Source organism: Macaca nemestrina, chromosome 4 (assembly GCF_043159975.1).
Source record: "Macaca nemestrina isolate mMacNem1 chromosome 4, mMacNem.hap1, whole genome shotgun sequence".
Taxonomy (NCBI): Eukaryota; Metazoa; Chordata; class Mammalia; order Primates; family Cercopithecidae; genus Macaca; species Macaca nemestrina.
The window spans coordinates 155482003-155503151 of record NC_092128.1 but is presented as its reverse complement, the minus strand read 5'-3'; the positions used below and the strand labels follow the sequence as shown (position 1 = coordinate 155503151).

Sequence of the window (21149 nt, the reverse complement as noted above, 5' to 3'; positions counted from 1 at the left end):
ATGGTGCCACTACACTCCAGCCTGGGTGTCACAGACCCTGTCTCTCATACACACACACACACACACAATATGGAGACATGAAGACCTTTTACATAAGAATCAAAAGATGAGAGCCAGTTAAATCAAGTGTGTTGGAGACAGGGGCAATACAAGGTTGTCGCTGGAAGGGCAGGAAGTTTGTACCATTTTAAAAAAGTTTTTGTGGAGTTTTACTAGGATGACTAAAATTTAAAAGATGGATACTACCAAGTGTTGATGAGGATACAGAGCAACTGGAACTCTCATCCACTGCTGGTAGAAGTACAAATCAGTCCAATCCACTCTGAAAACAGCTTGTCAGTTTCTTACATAGTTAAAGATATATCTCCCATATGACACAGCCACTCTACTCCTAGGAATTTGCCCAAGGGAAATCAAAACGTAGGTCCATAAAAAGATGTACATCCAATAGTATATAAAAAGAGTAATACACCATGAGCAACAGGGGTTTTTACCAGTAATGCAAGGTTGGTTTAACATTTGACCATCAATCAATGTCATTCACCATATTTACAGATTAAAGAAGAAAAAAACATAATCGTTTCAACAGATGCAAAAAATGTTGGCAAAATGAACGTCCTGATAAAACTCTCAGAAAACTAAGAATAGAGGGGAATTTCCCCAATCTGATATAGAGGATCTATGAAACATTTACAGCACATGTCATATTCAAGGGAGAATGACTGACTGCCTTCCCCCAAGATCAAGAACAGGACAAGAATGTCTGTCCTAACCACTCCTAGTCATCATTGAGCTAGAGATTCTAGTCAGTGCAATAAGGCAATATAAAGAAAGAAAAAGCGTCTAGATTGGAAAGGAAGAGCTAAAACTATCTTCATTAACAGACAACATGATTGTCTATGTAGAAAATACAAGAGATTCTATTAAAAACAACTATGAGAACAAGTTTAGCAAGGTTGCAGGATACAAGATAAATATACAAAAATCAATTGTATTTCTATACACTAGCAAGCATTCAGAAATTGAACATTTAAAAATACCATTTATAATAGCATAAAATGTATGAAAGAGGGATAAATGATGAGATATGAAACATAGGACACTGAAAACTACAAAATATTGCTCAGAGAAATTAAATAAGACCTATAGATTTGGAAAGAGATAACGTTTTCATGGGTTGGGAGACTCAACATTAATAACACATATATTCTCTCCAAATTATAGATTCAATGCAATCACAATCAGAATTTCAACAGGATTTTAAAAATAGAAATGAACAAGCTGATTCTAAAATTCATATGTAAATGCAAAGGACCTAGAATAGCTAAAACAACTTAGAAAAAAGACAAGGAGGGGGAACTAACACTACTTGTTTTCAGAACTCATTATAAAATTACAGTTATTAAGACAGTGTGGTGGTATTGGCACAAAAACGGATGAACAGATCAATGGAACGGAATCGGGAATCTAGAAATAAACCCACATATATGTGGACAACTAATTATCAGCAAAGATATAAAGCCAGTTCAGGAGAGAGCAAACAATCTTTCCTACCAACAGTGCTGGAACAATCAGGTATCATCCACAACACAGTAAACAACCCATACCTCTCACCATATCCAAAAATTATCCCAAAATGCATGATGGTGCTAAAGGTAAAACCTAAAACCATAAAATTTTAAAAGAAAACAGGAGAAAAGTCTCTGTAACTTTGGGTTAGGCAAATATTTTCTCAGATACAACAACAAAGGCAGAATCCACTGAGAGAGAGAGAGGAGGAGGAAGAGAGAGAGGAGGAGGAAAGGAGAGAGGAGGAGGAAGAGAGGAGGAGGAAGAGAGAGGGAGAAATTGACTTCATCAGAATTATTATTATTATTATTATTACTATTATTATTATTGAGACAGGGTCTTGCTCTGTTGCCCAGGCTTGAGTGCAGTGGGGCAATCATGGCTCACTGCAGCCTCGACCTCCTGGATTCAAGTGATCCTCCTGCCTCAGCCTTCTGAGTAGCTAGGACTACAGGTGTGTGCCACCATACCCAGCTACTTTTTAAAATTTTCTGTAGAAACAAGGTATTGCTATATTGCCCAGGCTGGTCTCTAACTCCTGGGCTCAAGCAATCCTTCCACCTCAGCCTCCCAAAGTACTGGGATTACAGGTGTGAGCCACTTCGCCTAACCAAGTCCCTGTTTTATTTATTTTTCTTTCTTTTTTAGCTTTTTTTTTTTTTTTTTTTTTTTTTCTTTCTGAGACAGAGTCTCACTCTGTCACCCAGGCTGGAGTGCAGTGGTGCGATCTTGGCTCACTGCAACCTCTGCCTCTTGGGTTCAAGCAATTCTCCTGTCTCAGCTTCCCAAGTAGCTGGGATTACAGGAGCCCACCACCATGCCTGGCTAATTTTTGTATTTTTAATAGAGACAGCGTTCACCATGTTGGCCAGGCTGGTCTCAAACTCCTGACCTCAGGTGATCCGCCTGCCTCGGCCTCCCAGAGTGCTGGGATTATAGGCGTGAACCACCGAGCCCGGCCTATTTTTAACAATTTTTAATCTTTAATTTTTGTGGGTACATAGTAGGTGTATATATTTACAGGGTCCACGAGACATTTTGCTACAGGCATAGCAATGTGAAATAATCATATCACGGGAAACAGGGTACCCATCACCTCAAGTGTGTATCATTTCTTTGTGTTACAAACAATTCAATTATACTCTTTTAGTCATTTTTACAAGTACAATAAATTATTGTTGACAATCGTCACCCTGTTGTGATATCAAATACTATATCTTATTCTATTCTTTGTACCCATTAACCATCCCCACTCTACCCACCCTGAGACCCTGTTTTAAAGAAAGATTCAGACCCTGGGATTGAAGAGCCCGGGGTGGGGGTGACTCTGGGCAACGTCTTAAGGCCTTGGGTCACTGGGAGAGTGACCCCCACAAGCCCTTGAAGGCACTGAAATAGAAAGTGGCCTCCTGGTTTGACTATGCTGAAGCTCTGCAGGGTGGGCTCGTGTGTGCGTGTTTGTGTATGTGTGTGTGTGTGTGTGTGTATGTGCGTGCAGGGAGACGGGGAGCTAGAGCCCCCCCAGCTTCCAGCAAGGAAAAAGGCTGGCTGGTCCCCGAGGCAGAAGGGATGGGCTGACTCTTCTGTTTTCCAGGTGGCCGAGGCTGGGCTGGGCAGGCCTCCTCCTCAGGCTGCTGGGCATGGCCAGGCCTCCTCCTCAGGCTGCTGGGCATGGCCAGGCCTGCCTGCATCTGCAAATGCCCACAGCCCATCGGAGCGAAAAGGGGCGGGGTGCCCACTCTCAGGGACCCTCCAGGGTGGAAAGGGAGCTGGTCTGACACTCCAGCAGCAGGGCCCCCACAGGCCCACGCAGGAGGGCCTCTCCCTAAGCCTGGCTCCACTCCAGCTGCCCTCCACTCGGGGCATGGAACTGTGGGGCCGGCCCTGTTTCTGCCCAGGACCACTTCTGGGTTCCCAGGGCTGTGGAATTTTCTTCCAAAATGCCTGGAGTCGGCATCCATGGCCTGTGTTCTCCCCGGGACAGGCACAAGGCCAGCAGGTGCACACTGGGCCCAAGGGTGGCTGCAGCATGGCTGATGTGGTGGTGGAGATGGAGGCCCCGAGTGCCAGGTGGGGAGGGGGCAGGCCCAAGGCTCCAGCCCCCACAAACATCCAGGCTGCCAGCACCATCTCCAGGAGCTGCCTCCTCCTCGGAGACTCTGCCCACAGCCGCCAGCCTCTTTCCCTCCCTCCTCCCAGCCCGGCTGTGCCCTGCCAGCTCCCAGGCTGCCCGAGGTGACTCAGCCGCTCACCATTTCCGGAGCTGGTCTGGGGCACCTGGGCAGGTGAGCCACTTCCTTGGGCTGAGCCAGGTGGGGTAGGCGTGTCCCCCAAGCCAAGGCCCAGGCTGGGGCATGGGCAGGGGGAAGGGCAGCAGCCAAGCCTGGCTCCAGAGACCTTTGCCCTCCCAAGGCTGATGCACAGCAGAGATCCTGGTGCGATCAAGGCTGGGTTGGACGCTGGCTCTGGCCAGGCAAGCAAGGGGAAGCCAAGGTGGGACGGCACCCTTGGGGGAGGGACTCTGGTGCCCACTGCCCTTTACAGCTACCTGAGGTGGGGCATGCGTGGCTGTCCCCCAGGCACACTGTGCCCAGCCCCACTCCGAGACCCAGGCCCGGGGCACACAGCATCCAGCCCCACGCCGAGACCCAGGCCCCAGGCACGCGGCGCCCGGCCCCACGCCGAGACCCAGGCCCTGGGCCCCCAGCCCCCTCACACTCACAGTCGGCCCTGGTCGCATTTCACTGTGAGGATGGGGCCCATTGGTGCTAGGAACAGGCCCTCCCACGACCCAGATCCAATGGCCCCAGATCCAACTTGGTTCAGGGGCACGTGGCCCTCTCCTGGATCCCCCCTAGCAGCACCTGGACACAGTCCACTTTCAGAATCCCCCCAGGACCTCCCCAGGCTCTGCCCTGCCCTCTGTCTTCCCGCCCTCTCTCCCTCCTGCTGCTCCAGCCCCACAGCAGGAATCCCACAGTGAAGGCCATCCCCAGTCCTCCCTGGACCCACCCTGACCTGGAGCCAACTCCCTGGGGCCCCCACCCCGTGCCCCTCCACACTCTTCGGGGCCCTCGCACAGGGCCGACTCCTCTGCGGCCCATCTGGTCTCTCCGCTGTCAAACCCTATTTTTGGAACTCGATAGAGGTGGTGGTTGAACAGCATGGTGAATGTTCTAAATGCCACTGAATTTTCACTTTGAAATGATTAACTTGAGGCTGGGCGGGGCGGCTGGCGCCTGCAATCTCAGCACCTTGAGAGGCCGAGGCGAAAGGCTGGAGCCCAGGAGTTCGAGACCAGCCTGGGCAACACAGTGAGGCCCCAAGACGCCATCCTTATGAAAGAACTTCCTATAAAAGGTTAACTTTTTCGTATGAATTGCACCTCAATTTGGGGTTTTTTTTTTTTTTATTTTTGCTTTTTTTGAGAGAGGGTCTCTGTCACTCAGGCTGGAGTGCAGTGCTGCGATCACAGTTCACTGCAGACTTGGCCTCCTGGGCTCAGGTAATCCTCCCACGTCAGCTTCCTGAGTAGCTGGGACCACAGGTGTGCACCACCACATTTGGCTAATTTTTTGGTAGTTTTTGTCTGTTTGTTTTAGAGATGGGAATCTCACCATGTTGGCCAGGCTGGCCTTGAACTCCTGGGCTCAAGTGATCCTCCCACATCAGCCTCCCAAAGTGCTGGGATCACAGGTGTGAGCCACCACGCCTGACCTCGATTTTTTAAAAAAGGAGAGAGAGAGACACAATTCACACACTGGCGACCCCTGTCTCTACCTCGGGCCTCTTTCCTCCAGAGCTGTCCATGCGGGCTGGTGTCCTCTCGGCAGCCACCGCGGCTTCTTACAGAGCCTCACATTGCAGGCCCCTCCCATCTCCCTGGACGCTGCTCCCATGTCTCCTCAGCGAGTGAAGTGCTGGCTAAAGGCCTGGGCATCTTCATTTCTACTCTGCCCACCACACCCCGACATCCCGTTGACCAGCAAATATTTCAAGACGATCCAGGCTTTCACCCTCCCCACACTCACTCCCTGCCCTAGGCCTAGCCATTGCCACCCGGCCTCGGTCACTGCAGCAGTGTCCCATGCACCTCCTGCCCCTGCGCTGGCCCTACTTGCCCTGGATCCTACGACGCGTCGTGGGCTGGGACCCTCCTCGGCTCACACAATTCCCATGGTTCCCATCTCACCGAGTCACACCACAGCCCTCCCAGTGTCCCCCAGCCCTGCGTGGCCCCACAGCCACCTCTGACCCCATCTCCCCGCCCTGCTCTGGGCACACTGGCCTCCTCGCTTCTTTGACGTGTGAGGTGCATGGCTACCCCCACACCCCACACCGCCAGCCCCTTTACCTCATTCCTTCTTCCGGAGGGGCCGTCTCTCTCCTCCACTGAGGACCCAGCACTGCCAGGGACCCGCTCCTCACCCCCACACCTTGGCCACCCCACAGCCTGCCCTGAACCCACTCTATTCCAGCTGGGCCTTTCCCGCTCACAACCCCGGAGCCCCAGCCCCTATCCTGAATCTGGAGGACCTGACCCAGCCACTTCCGTCCCTCCCTCGTCACCCCATGTCTACCCTGACTCCTTGCCTGGCTGGGATCCGAGGTCCATCAGTACAATACCCTCTGCTCCTCACCCCTCCTTCCGTCATTCAGTACGGAGCCCATTTCTACACCCACCGAACAGAACAGGCCCTGCAGAAGGCACTCCATGGTGGCCCAAGTTTCGGCTTCCCTCCCCTCTGGCCCATGGCCTGGCCCCCTGTTTCTATGAGGAAAACAGTCACTTCCAAGGCCTTCTCCTGCACACCAGGCTGAGTTCCCACTGCAGGACTCTGCCCCGGTCTTAGCAGAACTCCTCCAAATGCATCTCCAGGTGCCGTGACCCCCTCCGGCCTCTCATCCCCTGGCCAAGCTGTCACCACCACCACCTGGACAGTGACTTGGGGTCAGTTTGCTCCTCCTGACCCACCTCCCAGCCCACAGGTGCCTAGTTCTCCTTCCTGAAAATGCGTTTATGTGGCATCCAAGATTCTACGTCCTTTTTTTTTTTTTTCTTGAGACAGAATCTCACTCTGTTGCCCAGGCTGGAGTGCAGTGGCATAATATTGGCTCACTGCTACCTCTGCCTACCAGGTTCAAGCGATTCTCCCACCTCAACCTCCCAAGTAGCTGGAATTATAGGCGCGCACCACCACACCTGGCTAATTTTTGTATTTTTAGTAGAGATGGGATTTTACCATGTTGGCCAGAATGGTCTCAATCTCCTGACCTCATGATCCTCCCGTCTTGGCCTCCCACAGTGCTGGGATTACAGGCGTGAGCTACCACTCCTGGCCCTCACTCACAATTCTTACTCCACCCTCGGCCCTCCCTGTCCCCGAGTGCTGTCACCATCTGTCTTTGTCTCTCCTCCAAGGAACAACAGATGCTGAGAGCAAAGGCCCGGTTCGGTCCCATCTCCCTGAGCCCCAGTGACAGCGCAGGGCAAGGCACTCAGTACACGTGCATGGAGCGGGAGACGGCGCCTTGCCCGCCGGAGTCCAGGGGAGGGCGCCGCTGGAGTTCAGCCCTTGTGGGCCTCTGCCTTCCGGGGGGCGCGTGAGCACACACCTTCTGGCCACACGACCACGTGCCGCCTCAGCCACTGTGGACCCCGCCAAGTCCCTTCCTGTTTCCTCATTCTTTCATTTGCAAAATGGGGCCATGCAGCCACCTGACGGGTGACGGGAGAAGCAGTCGGGGGATGCGGCTGGCTGCCAGGTACTGCCACAGAGCAAGGCTTGGCAAATGCCTCTGAGTCTAAAACAGCAGTGGCCCTAGGAGCACAGGGCCTGGGGGCAGGGGCAGCGCCACACCTCACCCGAGATGTGTCCAGAGCGGAGGTCTAACTCAGCGTCTGTGCGTCGGGGGAAGCTGGCTGCCATCACAGCCAGCCCAGCGGCTCAAGGAGTCCACAAAGAGGTAACCTTGGCCCACACCACAGCTCTGGTGCATCTGGAGATGGGGGCTGGTCTAGGCTGAAGTCAGGGGGAGCCTGGCCAGGGCCTGGGCACCAAGCATAGGGCAGAAGGAAAGGCCTCCAGCTCCTCCCGGCCCTGAGCACCAGCTCATCGCCCGTACCAGCCCTCCACACCCGGCCGCAGGGCAGGCAGGCAGGAGGGTGGGCACGTGTGACCTGCTGGCCTGTGGCTTGAGTGTAAAACCAGGTAGGGGAGACCTGTCTAGCAGTTCCTCAACCAGTTAAACACAGAATTGCCAAAGGACCCAGCAACTCCCGTCCTGGGTACAGACCAAAACAACCTGAAGCAGGCTCTCTAAGAGACGTCTACACCCTCGCGCTCATACAGCACGATGCACAACGGCCCAGAGGTGGTAGCAGTCCAGTGTCTGCCTGCAGACAAATGGGCACATGCAATGTGTTCCTCCACACAGGATATGATCCTGTCTTCACACGCAAGAAAATCTCAGCACTCGCCACAGCATCCGTGAACCTGGAGACATTAGGCTGAGTGAAACTGGCCGGTCACAAAAGAATGAATACCGCACTGTTTCACTCTTACGAGGTCCCTGGAGTCATAAGATTCATAGAGACAGAAAGTAGAGGCTGGGCACGGTGGCTCACGCCTGTCATCGCAGCCGTTTGGGAGGCCAAGGTGGGAAGATCATCTGAGGTCAGGGGTTCAAGACCAGCCTGGCCAACACGGCGAAACCCTGTCTCTACTGAAAATACAAAAATTAGCTGAGCGTGGGGTCCTGTGCCTGTAATCCCAGCTACTTGGGGGACTGAGGCAGCAGAATCGCTTGAACCCAGGAGGCAGAGGTGGCAGTGAGCTGAGATCGCCCCACTTCATTCCAGCCTGGGGAACAGAGCAAGACTCCGTCTCAAAAAAACAAAAAAGAAAGAAAAAAGAAAGTAGAAGGGTGGGTGCCCCAGACTGCGGAGAGGAAATCTGGAGCTGTTGTTGAATGGGGACAGAGCTTCAGTTTGGGAAGATGAGGAGGTTCTGGAGATGACGGTGCTGGCAGTGGCACGGTGAGGTGAATGTGCTCAAGGCCCCTGAACTGTGCACTCAAAACGATGAGAAGGTAAATTATTATTTTTTTAAAAATCCGGCCGGTCGCAGTGGCTCATGCCTGTAATCCCAGCACTCTGGGAGGCTGAGGCAGGAGGATCACGAGGTCAGAAGATCGAGACCATCCTGGCTAACACGGTGAAACCCCGTCTCTACTAAAACTACAAAAAATTAGCCAGGCGTGGTGGTGGGTGCCTATAGTCCCAGCTACTCGGGAGGCTGAGGCCGGAGAATGGTGTGAACCCGGGAAGTGGAGCTTGCAGTGAGCTGAGATCCGGCCACTGCACTCCAGCCTGGGCGACAGAGCGAGACTCCGTCTCAAAAAAAAAAAAAAAAAAAATTCCAACCTAGTTTGGCTGCTGCCCTGGGGAGTGAAGGGAGTCTGCCCAGCCCCCGCCCACATTCAGCAGCCTTCTTCCCACCCTCACGCATGCCAGGCCAAGTTCCTGAAACTCCTCCCCACCAAGGGAATTGCTACCAGCAATTTCTGAAATGTCACCTCGGCCCTGAAGCCTTCCTGGGTTGAATGAGGAGGCTGAGCTGTGAGTCTGCCCCATCAGCCTTGCAAGCACAGGCTCGGGTTCACGGAGCCTCAAGGACTGGCCTCCAGGGTCACTCATGCCCCATTATCGCTGGGGCTGGGGCCACCCCGGAGCCTGGATCTGGCTGGGGCCTCAGATGTGGAATGAAGGAGCAATACCTAAACCACCAGGGCCTCCACAAGAGGGTCCCAGCCATCTTCCTGCTTCTTAGGAACAGACTTCCTCTCAGAGCCAGGCCTCCAGAACCGGGGGCCCAGGGTGTCCCTGGGATTGTCGGATCCATCTGGTGCTCCAGGTGCCTCAGACACCCAGGTGACACGAAGTACCAGTCACCACCTGCTCTCCAACCCAGTTAAAGAGCCCAGACACAGGCCAGGCGTGGTGGCTCATGCCTGTAATTCCAGCATTTTAGGAGGCCGAGGCAGGAGGACTGCTTGAGGCCAGGAGTTCGAGACCAGCCTGGCCAACATGGCAAAACCCTATCTCTACCAAAAAAACAAACAAAAAACAAACAAAAAATTAGGCTGGGAGCAGCGGCTCACACACCTGGAATCCCAGCACTTTGGGAGTCCGAGGCAGGTGGATCACTTGAGGTTAGGAGTTCGAGACCAACCTGGCCAATATGATGAAACCCCATCTCTACTAAAAACACAAAAATTAGCCAGGGGTGGTGGTGCACGCCTGAAATCCCAGCGACTTGGGAGACTGAGGCAGGAGAATGAGAATCGCTTGAACCGGGAGTTGGAGGTTGCAGTGAGCAAAGATCACGCCACTGCATGGCAGCTTAGGTGACATCAAGAGATTCTCTTAAAAAAAAAAAAAAAAAAAAAAAGGCCGGGCACGGTGGCTCAAGCCTGTAATCCCAGCACTTTGGGAGGCCGAGGCGGGTGGATCACAAGGTCAGGAGATCGAGACCATCCTGGCTAACATGGTGAAACCCCATCTCTACTAAAAATATAAAAAACTAGCCCGGCGTGGTGGCGGGCGCCTGTAGTCCCAGCTACTCAGAGGCTGAGGTGGGAGAATAGCGTGAACCCGGGAGGCGGAGCTTGCAGTGAGCCGAGATCGCGCCACTGCACTCCAGCCTGGGCCACACAGCAAGACTCCGTCTCAAAAAAAAAAAAAAAAAAATTAGCGGGCATGGTGGCATGGACCCGTAATCCTAGCTACTCGAGAGGCTGAGGTGCGAGGATTGCTTGAGTCCCGGAGGCAGAGGCTGCAGTGAGTTGAGATTAAGCCACTGTACTCCAGCCTGGATGACACAGCGGGAACTTATCACAAAATAAAAAAGAAAAAAGAGCTCAGACACCCCAGTCCTCCCAGGGCATCAGACAGGCTGAGACTCAAAAAGGAGAATATGTCTGTTTTTCTTTTTTTTTGAGACAGGGTCTCACTCTGGCCTAGGATGGAGTGTATCACTGCAGCTTCCAACTCCTGGCCTCAAGCGATCCTCCCGCCTCAGCCTCCCAGTGTTGGGATTACAGGCGTGAGCCACCGCGCCTGATTCCTGTCCTCTGTTGCAATTAGGCAGGCAGCGCCAAGGATGCACAGAGGCACCTCCTCCCTCCCCCAAGCCCCACCCAGGATGGAGACCCCCACCCAGGTCTTGCAGGACAGTGGGTCCAAGCACGCCCCAACTTGCCCACCTGCCAGGCCTGTGAGGAGAGGCTCTCTGGGTGGCCGCTGGGTGAGGACCTGTTCAAGGTCAGGGGAACCCACTAGTGGGACAGATCATGAGAGTTTGGAAGGAGCTTCTGTGGAGGCCTCAGAGACCCCCAGACCATGTGGCTTCCCTCACACGGCCAGTAGGTGGGGCCTGCTCAAGTCTACCCCAGCACCCACAGGCCTGGCGTTCAGAGGTGGCCTGGGACTGTCTGATGTCCTGCTGTCCGGGTCTGCACCAGCCGAGAGCCAGTGCACAGGACAGTGTTCTGAGGAAAGCAGAACGTGCTGGTCACCCCAGTCCCCATCAATACTGGAGTGGCTCCTTGTCACCCAGCTGGGCCACAGCAGGAACAGGAGATCCCAGAGCAGCCGCATCAGCAAAGCAGCATAGCGCCCTCAAGGGTGTGCCATGGGGTCATGGGGTCCGGGCAGCCCCCCGTCTCCTGACACCTCCTGTTCCACCCTGTGGCCACAGCCCTGGGGAGCGGGGACAAGCACAGCGGCCGGGTGTGACCCATATCCCCAGCTCCAGTTTGCAAGGCATCAGTCTCCCTGGCTGTGAAATGAGAACAACCCCTCACAGCATCCCCGCTCCATGGCGCTACCCGACAGAGGAGGCGAGTCACTGAGGTCATGGACCAATTCTGAGAAGGCACAGGTGCTGCCCTGTGCCCAGCAGCACCGGGCAGGGGGAGGGCCGAGAACAGCTCTGTGGTGGGCCAGGCACACCTGCACCCACTGGGAGGGGAGGGCCACTGAAGGGCCCAGCAGGCCAGGGAAGTGCCCTCTTTCTTCCTCCTGCCAGGCTGGGAGGCCCAGAGGGCAGCTGGAGAGGGGCTCTGAGTCCAGAGAAGCTGCTCCCAGGCTGTGTGGCCAGGGATCAGAGGTTCAGAGACAAGCCCAGCTCCCCTCCCCGTGGGCCATAGCAACCCCAGGCCAGGCCCTTTCCCACTGACTCTCCAGGGGAGCATTCCTGAACAGGAGGAAATAAAGATCTGGGGTAAGAGATTCTCGTGCGAGCCAGCCCAGGGGGCCGCCCCCACCACACCATTGCACTGGCCCTGCAGCCGCCCTGCCTCAGGAGACCACGGAAAGGCCGTGGGTCCTGCCTGTCTTTCCAGAAAAGCCTGTCACTATCTCCCCTCTGGGACACCCCAGCTCCTGGTGTGGACTCTCGGGCCAAGCTGTGGCTGGACAGCAGCCACCACGACCTGGGGCTGGCAGAGACCCCTCCATCCCAGAGGGAATCAGATCCTATTTCCGGGGTGTCCAGAGACTGCATGCTGAACCAGGGCCTTGGGGGCAAATGCAGGGTCTTCCCCCGCTCTCTCCCTGGGGACCTCAGCCATCCTTGGTGAGTTTAGGTTTGTTCCAAGGGGCTCAGGCTATTGGCCCCCAGATTCCTGGTGTGCCTGGGGTGGCAGGACTGCCCTGGCAGGGCCCTCTCCCCACAGCGCAGCCGGCCTGGGGCTGACAGCTCCGAAGCAGGGCAGGGCTGGTCTGGGCACTGGGCCCCGTTCACAGCCAATGGCAGGACCAGTGGCCTGGAAGGGAGGGACTCCGCTCCTTTGGACTCCTGTGCCTTGAAATCCCACAGACCTAGGAACCGAGTCAGGGATGCCCGGCCGGGAGAACGAACGGGCGGGCGGCAGGTGGACGAGGACCTGCGTCCGGCCCCACCTCTTCCAGGCCTCACCTGTCCTGGCGCCCGCACCGGAGCAGCCAGGTGCAGGGAGCCGGGGGAGGGGCGCCGCTCACACCCAGGGACCCCCGGTGCGGGGAGGGAGTGAGGCATGACGTCACCGCGAGGTGGCCCCGGAGCCGGGGGACCCCACAGTCCAGCAGAGCCCTCCAGCCGGCGGCCCGTTCCCTCCCTGCAGCCAGCCCCGATTTCCTCTTTCTGTGCGGAGCCCGAGCTTTCGCAACGCGGCGGGCGGTCCGCGGTGACCGTCAGACACGCAGCCCGGAGGGGGAGGGGAGGCGGCGGCAGGGGGATTTCCGGGGGTCCTGGGGGCGCCTCCCGCTCCGCCCGGCCCGGGGAGACGTCCGGGTCCCGCAGGTGCAGCCGGGCCCGGGTCCCATCCGAGCGCCGGCCCGGTGTTCAGCACCGCCACCCCCGCGGCGTCCGCGGTCCCCCGCCCGGTCCCTGGGGCCCACCCAGGACCCACCCGGCACCCCGCGCCCACCCGGGACCCACCCGGCCCCGCGCCCACCCGGCCCACACCTACCCGGGGCGCCGCAGTCCGCGCAGCGCGTGTTCCCCGGCCGCTGCAGCAGCTCCAGGACCGCCCTGCGCCGCTCCTTGGCCATGGCCGCGATGCGCCCGCGATGCCGATGCCGGGGCCGGGGCCGGGAGCGTCCGCCGGCTCGCTAGGGCCCCGCGCAGGCCGCCCGCCGCCGCCGCCCCTGCGCCATGCCGGGCGGCCTCAGCCCGCGCGCCGGTTCCGCATTCCCGCCGCCCTCCGGGCTCCGCCGCCGCCGCTCGTGTCTCCGCCGCGGTCGCTGAGCGAGTGCCGGCGCGGGGCCCGGGGCGCACGCTGCGCTCTGGCCGGCAAGGCCCGCGGGCGGCCCCCAGCGGTGCAGGCGAGCGTGTGGCCTCCTCCCTCGGCCGCTCCGGCGCCCCCAGCCCGCGCGCCCCGGGGACCCACCGGGAAGTAGCCCGCTGCCCGCCCCTCATCCGCGCGCAGCATCCCACCTGCCTGGGCGAGAGGCCGCCCCAAAACCTGGCCGGACTGGATGGGACCCTCATGCCGCCACGCGCGCTGGGACGGAACCTGCACACCTACTGTGGGGGGTGCAGAGGGCACCTGCCGAGCCCCCCAAGACCATGGGCACGGGGGTGCTCATGCAAGGCAGGCGTGTGTGTTCTGCGCTAGGGACCAGGGCGCTCACACCATCCCTGCCTGGGAGGGGCGGCCAGCAAGTGACAAACGCCAGCATCCCAGGGCACTGAGGCCGCAGAGGCCCCAGAGGGAGCCTCCCCCTGAGACCCACCCAGCTGCCCACCACCCACAGAGGGGACCCTCTGAGCACTCCTCCCACTCAGGCTGGCTGAGGGGCCCGGTGGGGACTTCACATGGGGGCTGACAGGTAACAAAAAGCCTGGGTTTGATGTCGCCTTCCCCAGACTTGGGTGCCCTTCCTCTGCACACCCCAGCGTCTTTTCAAATTCTTTCCATTTTCTTCTTATATTGTTAGTGCAGTACGCCCGGCTGAAAACAAACTGGAACATACCAGACTGAAAAAGGAAAGCCTCCCCCCGCTGCCTTCCAGGCAACCACTATTAACAAACAATTCCTCAGCACCTTCCAGAATGAACGGTCTGAGGCCTGTGGCCTTTCATTTATTTAATCATTTATGGAGACAGGGTTTTGGCTAAGGGCTGTAATCTCAGCGCTTTGGGAGGCCAGGGCTGGTGGATCGCTTGAGCTCAGCAGTTTGAGACCAACCTGCGCAACATGGCAAGACCCCATCTCTACAAATACAAAATTTAGCCAGGTGTGACGGTGGGGGCCTGGAGTCCCAGTTACTCAGGAGGCGGAGGCAGGAGGATCACTTGAGCCCAGAAGCTGAGGCTGCAGTGAGCTATGATGGTGTCACTGCACTCCAGCCTGGGGAAGAGAGGGGAGACCCTGTCTCTAAAAAAAAGAATTTTTTTTTTTTTTTTTTGTAGAGATGGGGATCTTCCTATGTTGCCAGGCTGGTCTTGAAGTCCTGGGTTCAAGTGATCCTCCTGTCTCAGCCTCCCAAAGTCCTGGGATTACAGGCGTGAGCACTGTGCCCAGACTCTTTCTTTTTGAATGGTTGTATTCTACTCAAAAGTTCGGCTGGGTGTGGTGGCTCATGCCTATAATCCTAGCACTTTGGGAGGTCGAGGCGGGTGGATCACCTGAGGTCAGGAGTTCAAGGCCAGCCTGACCAACATGGCAAAACCTCGTCTCTACTAAATATGAAGAAATTAGCTGAACGTGGTGGCACATGCCTGTAATCCCAGCTGAGGCTGAGGCAGGAGAATCACATGAACCTGGGAGGTGGAGGTTGCAGCGAGCTGAGATTGTGCCATTGCACTCCAGCCTGGGCAACAAGAGTGAAACTCTGTCTCAAAAAAAAAAAAAAACTCAAAAAAAGTTCAACTGGACCATGACTTGTTCACCCAGTCACTGGCGTAGAAGCATTCAGGGCGTTCTGAATGCATCAGAATCACGGTCTACACAGCCTCATCTTTTATTTTTTAATTTTTTTTTTTTTTTTTTTTTTGAGACGGAGTCTCGCTTTGTCACCCAGGCTGAAGCGCACTGGCCGGATCTCAGCTCACTGCTAGCTCCGCCTCCCGGGTTTACACCATTCTCCTGCCTCAGCCTCCCGAGTAGCTGGGACTACAGGCGCCCGCCACCTTGCCCGGCTAATTTTTTATATTTTTAGTAGAGACGGGGTTTCACCGTGTTAGCCAAGATGGTCTCGATCTCCTGACCTCGTGATCCGCCCGTCTCGGCCTCCCAAAGTGCTGGGATTACAGGCTTGAGCCACCACGCCCGGCCCACAGCCTCATCTTTGTGAGAGTTTCGTGTGGATTTGCACTCAAAGTGGCATCCCTGGGGCAATGGTATGGGATGTGGGACGGCCTCCACTGAGGCCGCACTGACCAGTGTGCCACCAAAGACACCTGTCTCCCTGCTCCAGCCAACGTGGAATGACAGAGCTGCTTAAGCTCTGTCCACCTGAAGCAGAACACAGCAGCCTGTTTTGGTCTGCGTCTCTGGGATCATGAGCCCTGTGGCGTCACATGCCCTTTCCCTGTAACCATTCACACAGGTCTTTCTCCTTCCTCAGATGGGAGCCTTTGGGGTGGGGATAGGTGGCATTTCCATCTCTGGGTCCCTGTGCCAGGCTTGGAATCCACCACACAGCATGAGCTTGGAGAATGTCACCTAATAAAGACAGATGAATGTTAATAACAGCAGCAGCTCTGCACTAGGTATTAGGAGAAATGGCCTGACTTGTATTTTCCTTTTTTTTCTTTTTTACAGACAGGTCTTGGTCTATCGCCCAGGCTGGAGTGCAGTGGCATAATCTCAGCTCACTGCAACCTCTGCTTCCTGGGGTCAGGTGATTCTCCTGTCTCAGCCTCCTGAGTAGCTGGGACCACAAATGGGTGCCACCATGCCCAGCTAATTTTTTTATTTTTTGGTAGAGACGGGGTTTCCCCATGTTGCTCAGGCTGGTCTCGAACTCCTGACTCACATGATCTGCCTGCCTTAGCCTCTGAAAGTGCTGGGATTACAGGCCTGAGCCACCATGCCCGGCTTGAGATGTATTTTCTTTCTTTCTTTTTTTTTTTTTTTTTTAAGAGGGAGTCTGTTGCCCAGTCTCTGTCGCCCAGGCTGGAGTGCAGTGGCGTGATCTCGGCTCACTGCAAGCTCCGCCTCCCGGGTTCACGCCATTCTCCTGCCTCAGCCTCCCGAGTAGCTGGGACTACAGGTGCCTGCCGCCACGCCCGGCTAATTTTTTGTATTTTTAGTAGAGACGGGGTTTCACCGTGTTAGTCAGGATGGTGTTGATCTCCTGACCTCGTGATCCGCCCGCCTCGGCCTCCCAAAGTGCTGGGATTCCAGGCGTGAGCCACCGTGCCCGGCCTTGACATGTATTTTCTTATTGAAGCCCTATTTTCAGTTGGGAAGACTGAGGCACAGGGAAGTTCAATCCCTTGCTGGAGGCCACACGCCTCAGGACTGGAATACACATAAAACGATATAACAAAGCGACACACCCTAACAGAGCCCAGAGCCTTTACTCAAGGTCCCCAAAGAGGGGGAGGCCATCGTACGAGGAATAGAAATAGCGGCAGGGAGGCCTCAGGAGAGCAGATGCCCAACAGGCCAGAGCTTCCAGTATGAGCCAAGACCATCGATGGCCTGCTGTTCCAGGTCCTCCTCCGTGGGAGGTTCCAGCAGGCGGGTGTCTTGCCTTCTCTGTCCTTCCATCCTGCTAAGGGAACTGTGGCATCACTCAGGGGACGGGAAGGCATGAGGATGACACGGAGGTGGTGAGCCACATGATCTAAGAGATGTCGGGGCTGAAGGGGATTCTTCAAAAGAGGAGGCTGCCTGGCCGAGGTCCACAAGTACCTGCCTGGACCCCCGAGAGCACAGCTGTCCTGAGATCCGGCTGCCCCCAGTGGCTGTGGTCAGGGTTGGGCGGGGCCAGGGGGAGCCCAGGACTCAGGAAGAATCCGGAAGGTAACAGCATAGCTCAGGGCGGGCCAGATCCAGACCAGTGCTGGTCAAAGGCTGTTCCAGCCAGCAGCAGCTGGCGAGAGGCCTGGACAGGTGGCCTGCCTGCTCCTGCTCATGCCCAGTGGCCCACAAGCTCTGCTGAGCCTCCTACCCATTGTCACTGACCTGCACGGCTGCACCAGGGACCCTGACACTCATTCCTCAAGCGTCTTCCTAGTCCAGAGCTAGAAGCACCTGCCTCCTGTGACCACTCGGCCGCGCGGCAGGCCCCAGGCAGGGGGCTCCTGAGAGCAGGGCTGAGCTCCTTCAGCGTCTCCTGAGCATGGGGCCTGCACACAGTAGGCCCGCAGATGACTTTGATTGGAAGCTAGCTCCTCCCAGGTAGAGGGGGGCTGTCCCCAGGGAAGGGGCAAATGGACTGAGGCTGGGCTGGGCCCTCTCTGTGACCATCTTGCCCAACACTCAGCCAAGCAGTTGCTCAATCCAGTAGCTGCCACAGGGGAGGGGAGGGTGGTGAGGTTCACTTCCCTCTCTGCCCCGCGCAGGGGCCGGGGCTAATTCAGTCCAATTATCTGTGCTTGGACAGCGCCTCACACGACGGTCGGTCGAGAGTCAGTAGGCCGCCCTGCAGGCCAAGGAGGGGTCTTCCACGTCCAGGCTCAGCACAGGGGTGGGCTGCTCCTGGCTCTGCCTGCCTCATTTGTGGGGATGGGGGTCGTGATGTTGGGCCCCCATGTGGCCGGCCCCCTTCTGGGTAGCCCACTGGCTGCAGCCTCCACCCTGTCCTCTGTGTCTGTGCCTTTGGCCTTGTGCAGACCCTCCTGGGCCTTCTGCCTGCTGTGGGGGCCCCGCCACCCCTCAGGCACCTGGAGTAGGAGCTCAGCAGCTCATGGATCCTAAGGAGCTCTGCTCAGGAAGGGCTTAAAGGAGACACAGGGATTCCCCAGAAACAGCCGCTGTGCCCTGAAATGCAGGGGACAGGGAAACACCACCCAGGATGAGAGGTGGTCTTGGCACCACTTTCCGGGAGTGGGGCTAGACCTGGAAACCCCTTCGGGGGCAGGGAGTCTGCAGGGGCCTCCTCGAGATGACAGGCCAGGGACGGTGGGTGCACAGGTTACCTTATTGGGTTTTGGGGCATTTGAACATTATCTTTTGCTTAGTTTTCCAAACAGAGATGGGGTCTGGCATGGAGAAAGGGGTCGTGGAGAGCTGTCCCCATAACCGAGGGGCTGGTGGCAGGTATGGAGCTGGGCACTGCACCTGGGGAGGGGTCCTGGCATCCCCCATCCTCCCCTCCCCCACTGGACAGCTGGGGTTGGCCTGACCGCTCCAGTCACAGCCCAGGCGTCCCCAGGTGATCTCTTGAAGCCTGGGACCAGCAGGATCCTCTGGGGCTGGAATCACACACTTGGCATGGGGAGGAGGCCCAGACTCGACACAGGACCCCAGGAGGTGCTCTCCTCCCCCAGCCCTGACCCCTTTCAGCAGTGACCATCAGACAGTAAAGTTCACACCCAAATTGGTGCAACCTCAAGAAACAGTTACTTATAAATAACTCATACAACTCAATAATAAAAAGGCAAGTGAACCAATTTAAAAAAAGGGCAAAGAATCTGAATACATGCTTCCCCAAGGAAGACATGCAGCCGCCAACAGGCACGGGAAATGTTCAGCACCATTAGTTGTCAGGGAAACACCAATCAAAACCACAACGAGATGCTCCACACCAGGATGCAGTGAAGACCTGGGGTGGTGGGGGGAGGCTAGGATTTACAAAGAGGAGCACCGGTGAGGATGGGGGAACCTGGACCCTCCCACAGCCCTGCCGGGTGGAAGACGGTGCAGCCGCCCTGGAAAACAGGCTAGCATGGAGCTGCCGTGGGACCCAGGAAACCCACTCCCCAGTATGCGCCCGACTGCAGAAAACACGTCCACAGGCACTCGGACACAAGTGTTCTCAGCAGCATCTTCCCCGGTTTTTGTTTTTGGTTTTTTTTTTTTTTTTTTTGAGACGGAGTCTCGCTCTGTTGCCCAGGCTGGAGTGCAATTGCGCGATTTTGGCTCACTGCAAGCTCTGCCTCCCAGGTTCACGCCATTCTCCTGCCTCAGCCTCCCGAGTAGCTGGGACTACAGGTGCCCGCCACCACGCCCGGCTAATTTTTTATATTTTTGTAGAGACGGGGTTTCACCGTGTTCACCAGGATGGTCTCCATCTCCTGACCTTGTGATCCGCCCACCTCGGCCTCCCAAAGTGCTGGGATGACAGGCGTGAGCCACTGCGCCCAGCCTTCTTTCTTTTTTCTTTTTCTTTTTTTTTTTTTTTTTTTTTGAGACAGAGTCTTGCTCTGTCGCCCAGGCTGGAGTGCAGTGGCACAATCTTGGCTCACTGCAAGCTCTGCCTCCCGGGTTCCAGTGATTCTCTTGCCTTAGCCTCCTGAGTAGCTGGGATTACAGGTGCCTGCCACGACGCACGGCTAATTTGTGTGTTTTTAATAGAGACGGGGGTTTCACCATGTTGGTCAGGCTGGTCTTGAACTCTTGACCTTGTGATCCACTTGCCTCAGCCTCCCCAAATTCTGGGATTACAGGGGTGAGCCACTGCACCCGGCCTTATTATTTATTTTTTTCGAGATAAGGTCTTGCTCTGTCACCCAGGCTGGAGTACAGTGGTGCAATCATAGCTCACTGAAGCCTCAACCTCTTGGGCTCGAGTCAATCCTCCCTCCTGAGCCTTCTGAGTAGCTAGGAATACAGGTGTGTGGCACTTTGCCCGGCTAAATTTTGTGGGGGTTTTACTTGTAGAGACAGAGTCTTGCTATGTTGCCCAGGCAGGTCTTGAGCTCCTGGCTTCAGGTGATCCACCTGCCTCAGCCTCTCAAAGTGCTGGGATTATAGGCGTGAGCCGTCTTTCCCAGCCAGCGTTACTCAGGACAGTCCTAAATGCAAACAGCCCAAATGTCCACCAGCTGATGGGTGGATAAGCCAAGTATGGTCTGTACACACCACAGAGTGCGACTCAGCCATGAACACAGCACGACACAGGTGAAGCTTGAACACGCTGTGCTAAGTGACAGGAGCCAGCCACAGAGGGGCAGATGGTGGGTGTGGTCACACACAGAACCTGCCGTTTATGTGAGCCCTGTGCATGCACGTCCTCGTTCTGAAGGCTGTTTCTCTCATGTTTAAATAAGAATCCAGCAGCTCCTCCTGCTTGGCTGCATGGGCTGAACCCAAGAGGCCCCCTCTGCCCAGAGTGTAGGGTCCAGCCCTGTGAGGCTTAGCGGGTGTTCTCCCCGTGTGCAAAGATGAGAGATTGTAATAAATAAAGACACAAGACAAAGAGATGAAGAGAAAGCAGCTGGGCCCGGGGAACCACTACCACCAAGATACGGAGACCGCCAGTGGCCCTGAACGGCTGGGCACGCTGATATTTAATGCATACAAGACGAGGGGGCAGGGTAAGGAGGGTGAATCTTCTAAGTGATTGACAAAGTGAAGCAAGTCACGTGATCGTGGGACGGCGGCCCTTCCCTCTTAGGCAGCCGAAGCAGAGAGAGAAGGCAGCATACGTCAGCGTTTTCTTCTATGCGCTTATAAGAAAGATCAAAGACTTTAAGACTTTCACTATTTCTTCTGCTATCTTCTAAGAACTTCAAAGAGGAACCAGGAGTATGGGAGGAACATGAAAGTGGACAAGGAGCGTGACCGTTGAAGCACAGCGCCACAGGGAGGGGTCTAGGCCTCCGGATGACTGCGGGCAGGCCTGGATCATATCCAGCCTTCCACAAGAAGCTGGTGGAGCAGAGTGTTCCCTGACTCCTGCAAGGAAAGGAGACTCCCTTTTGCGGTCTGCTAAGTAACGGGGGCCTTCCCAGACACTGGCGTTACCGCTTGACCAAGGTGCCCTCAAGCGGCCCTTATGCGGGCGTGACAGAGGGCTCACCTCTTGCCTTCTAGGTCACTTCTCACCATGTCCCTTCAGCACCTGACCCTATACCCGCCGCTTAATCCTAGGTTATATCAGTAATGCAACAAAGAGTAATATTAAAAGCGAATGA

At 56.1% G+C, this 21149-nt stretch overlaps 1 protein-coding gene across 1 annotated transcript in view; it reads right to left on the bottom strand.

Moving 5' to 3' along the window:
- LOC105483425 (ArfGAP with dual PH domains 1) overlaps window positions 1-13367 on the bottom strand; it is a 58934-nt gene extending 45567 nt beyond the window's left edge. The window contains exon 1 of the mRNA XM_011744317.3: window positions 13084-13367. Within this exon, the coding sequence (XP_011742619.1) occupies window positions 13084-13165 (82 nt within the window). The 5' untranslated portion in view covers window positions 13166-13367. The remainder of the gene's footprint in view (window positions 1-13083) is intronic.
- Between the last annotated feature and the right edge of the window lie 7782 nt (window positions 13368-21149).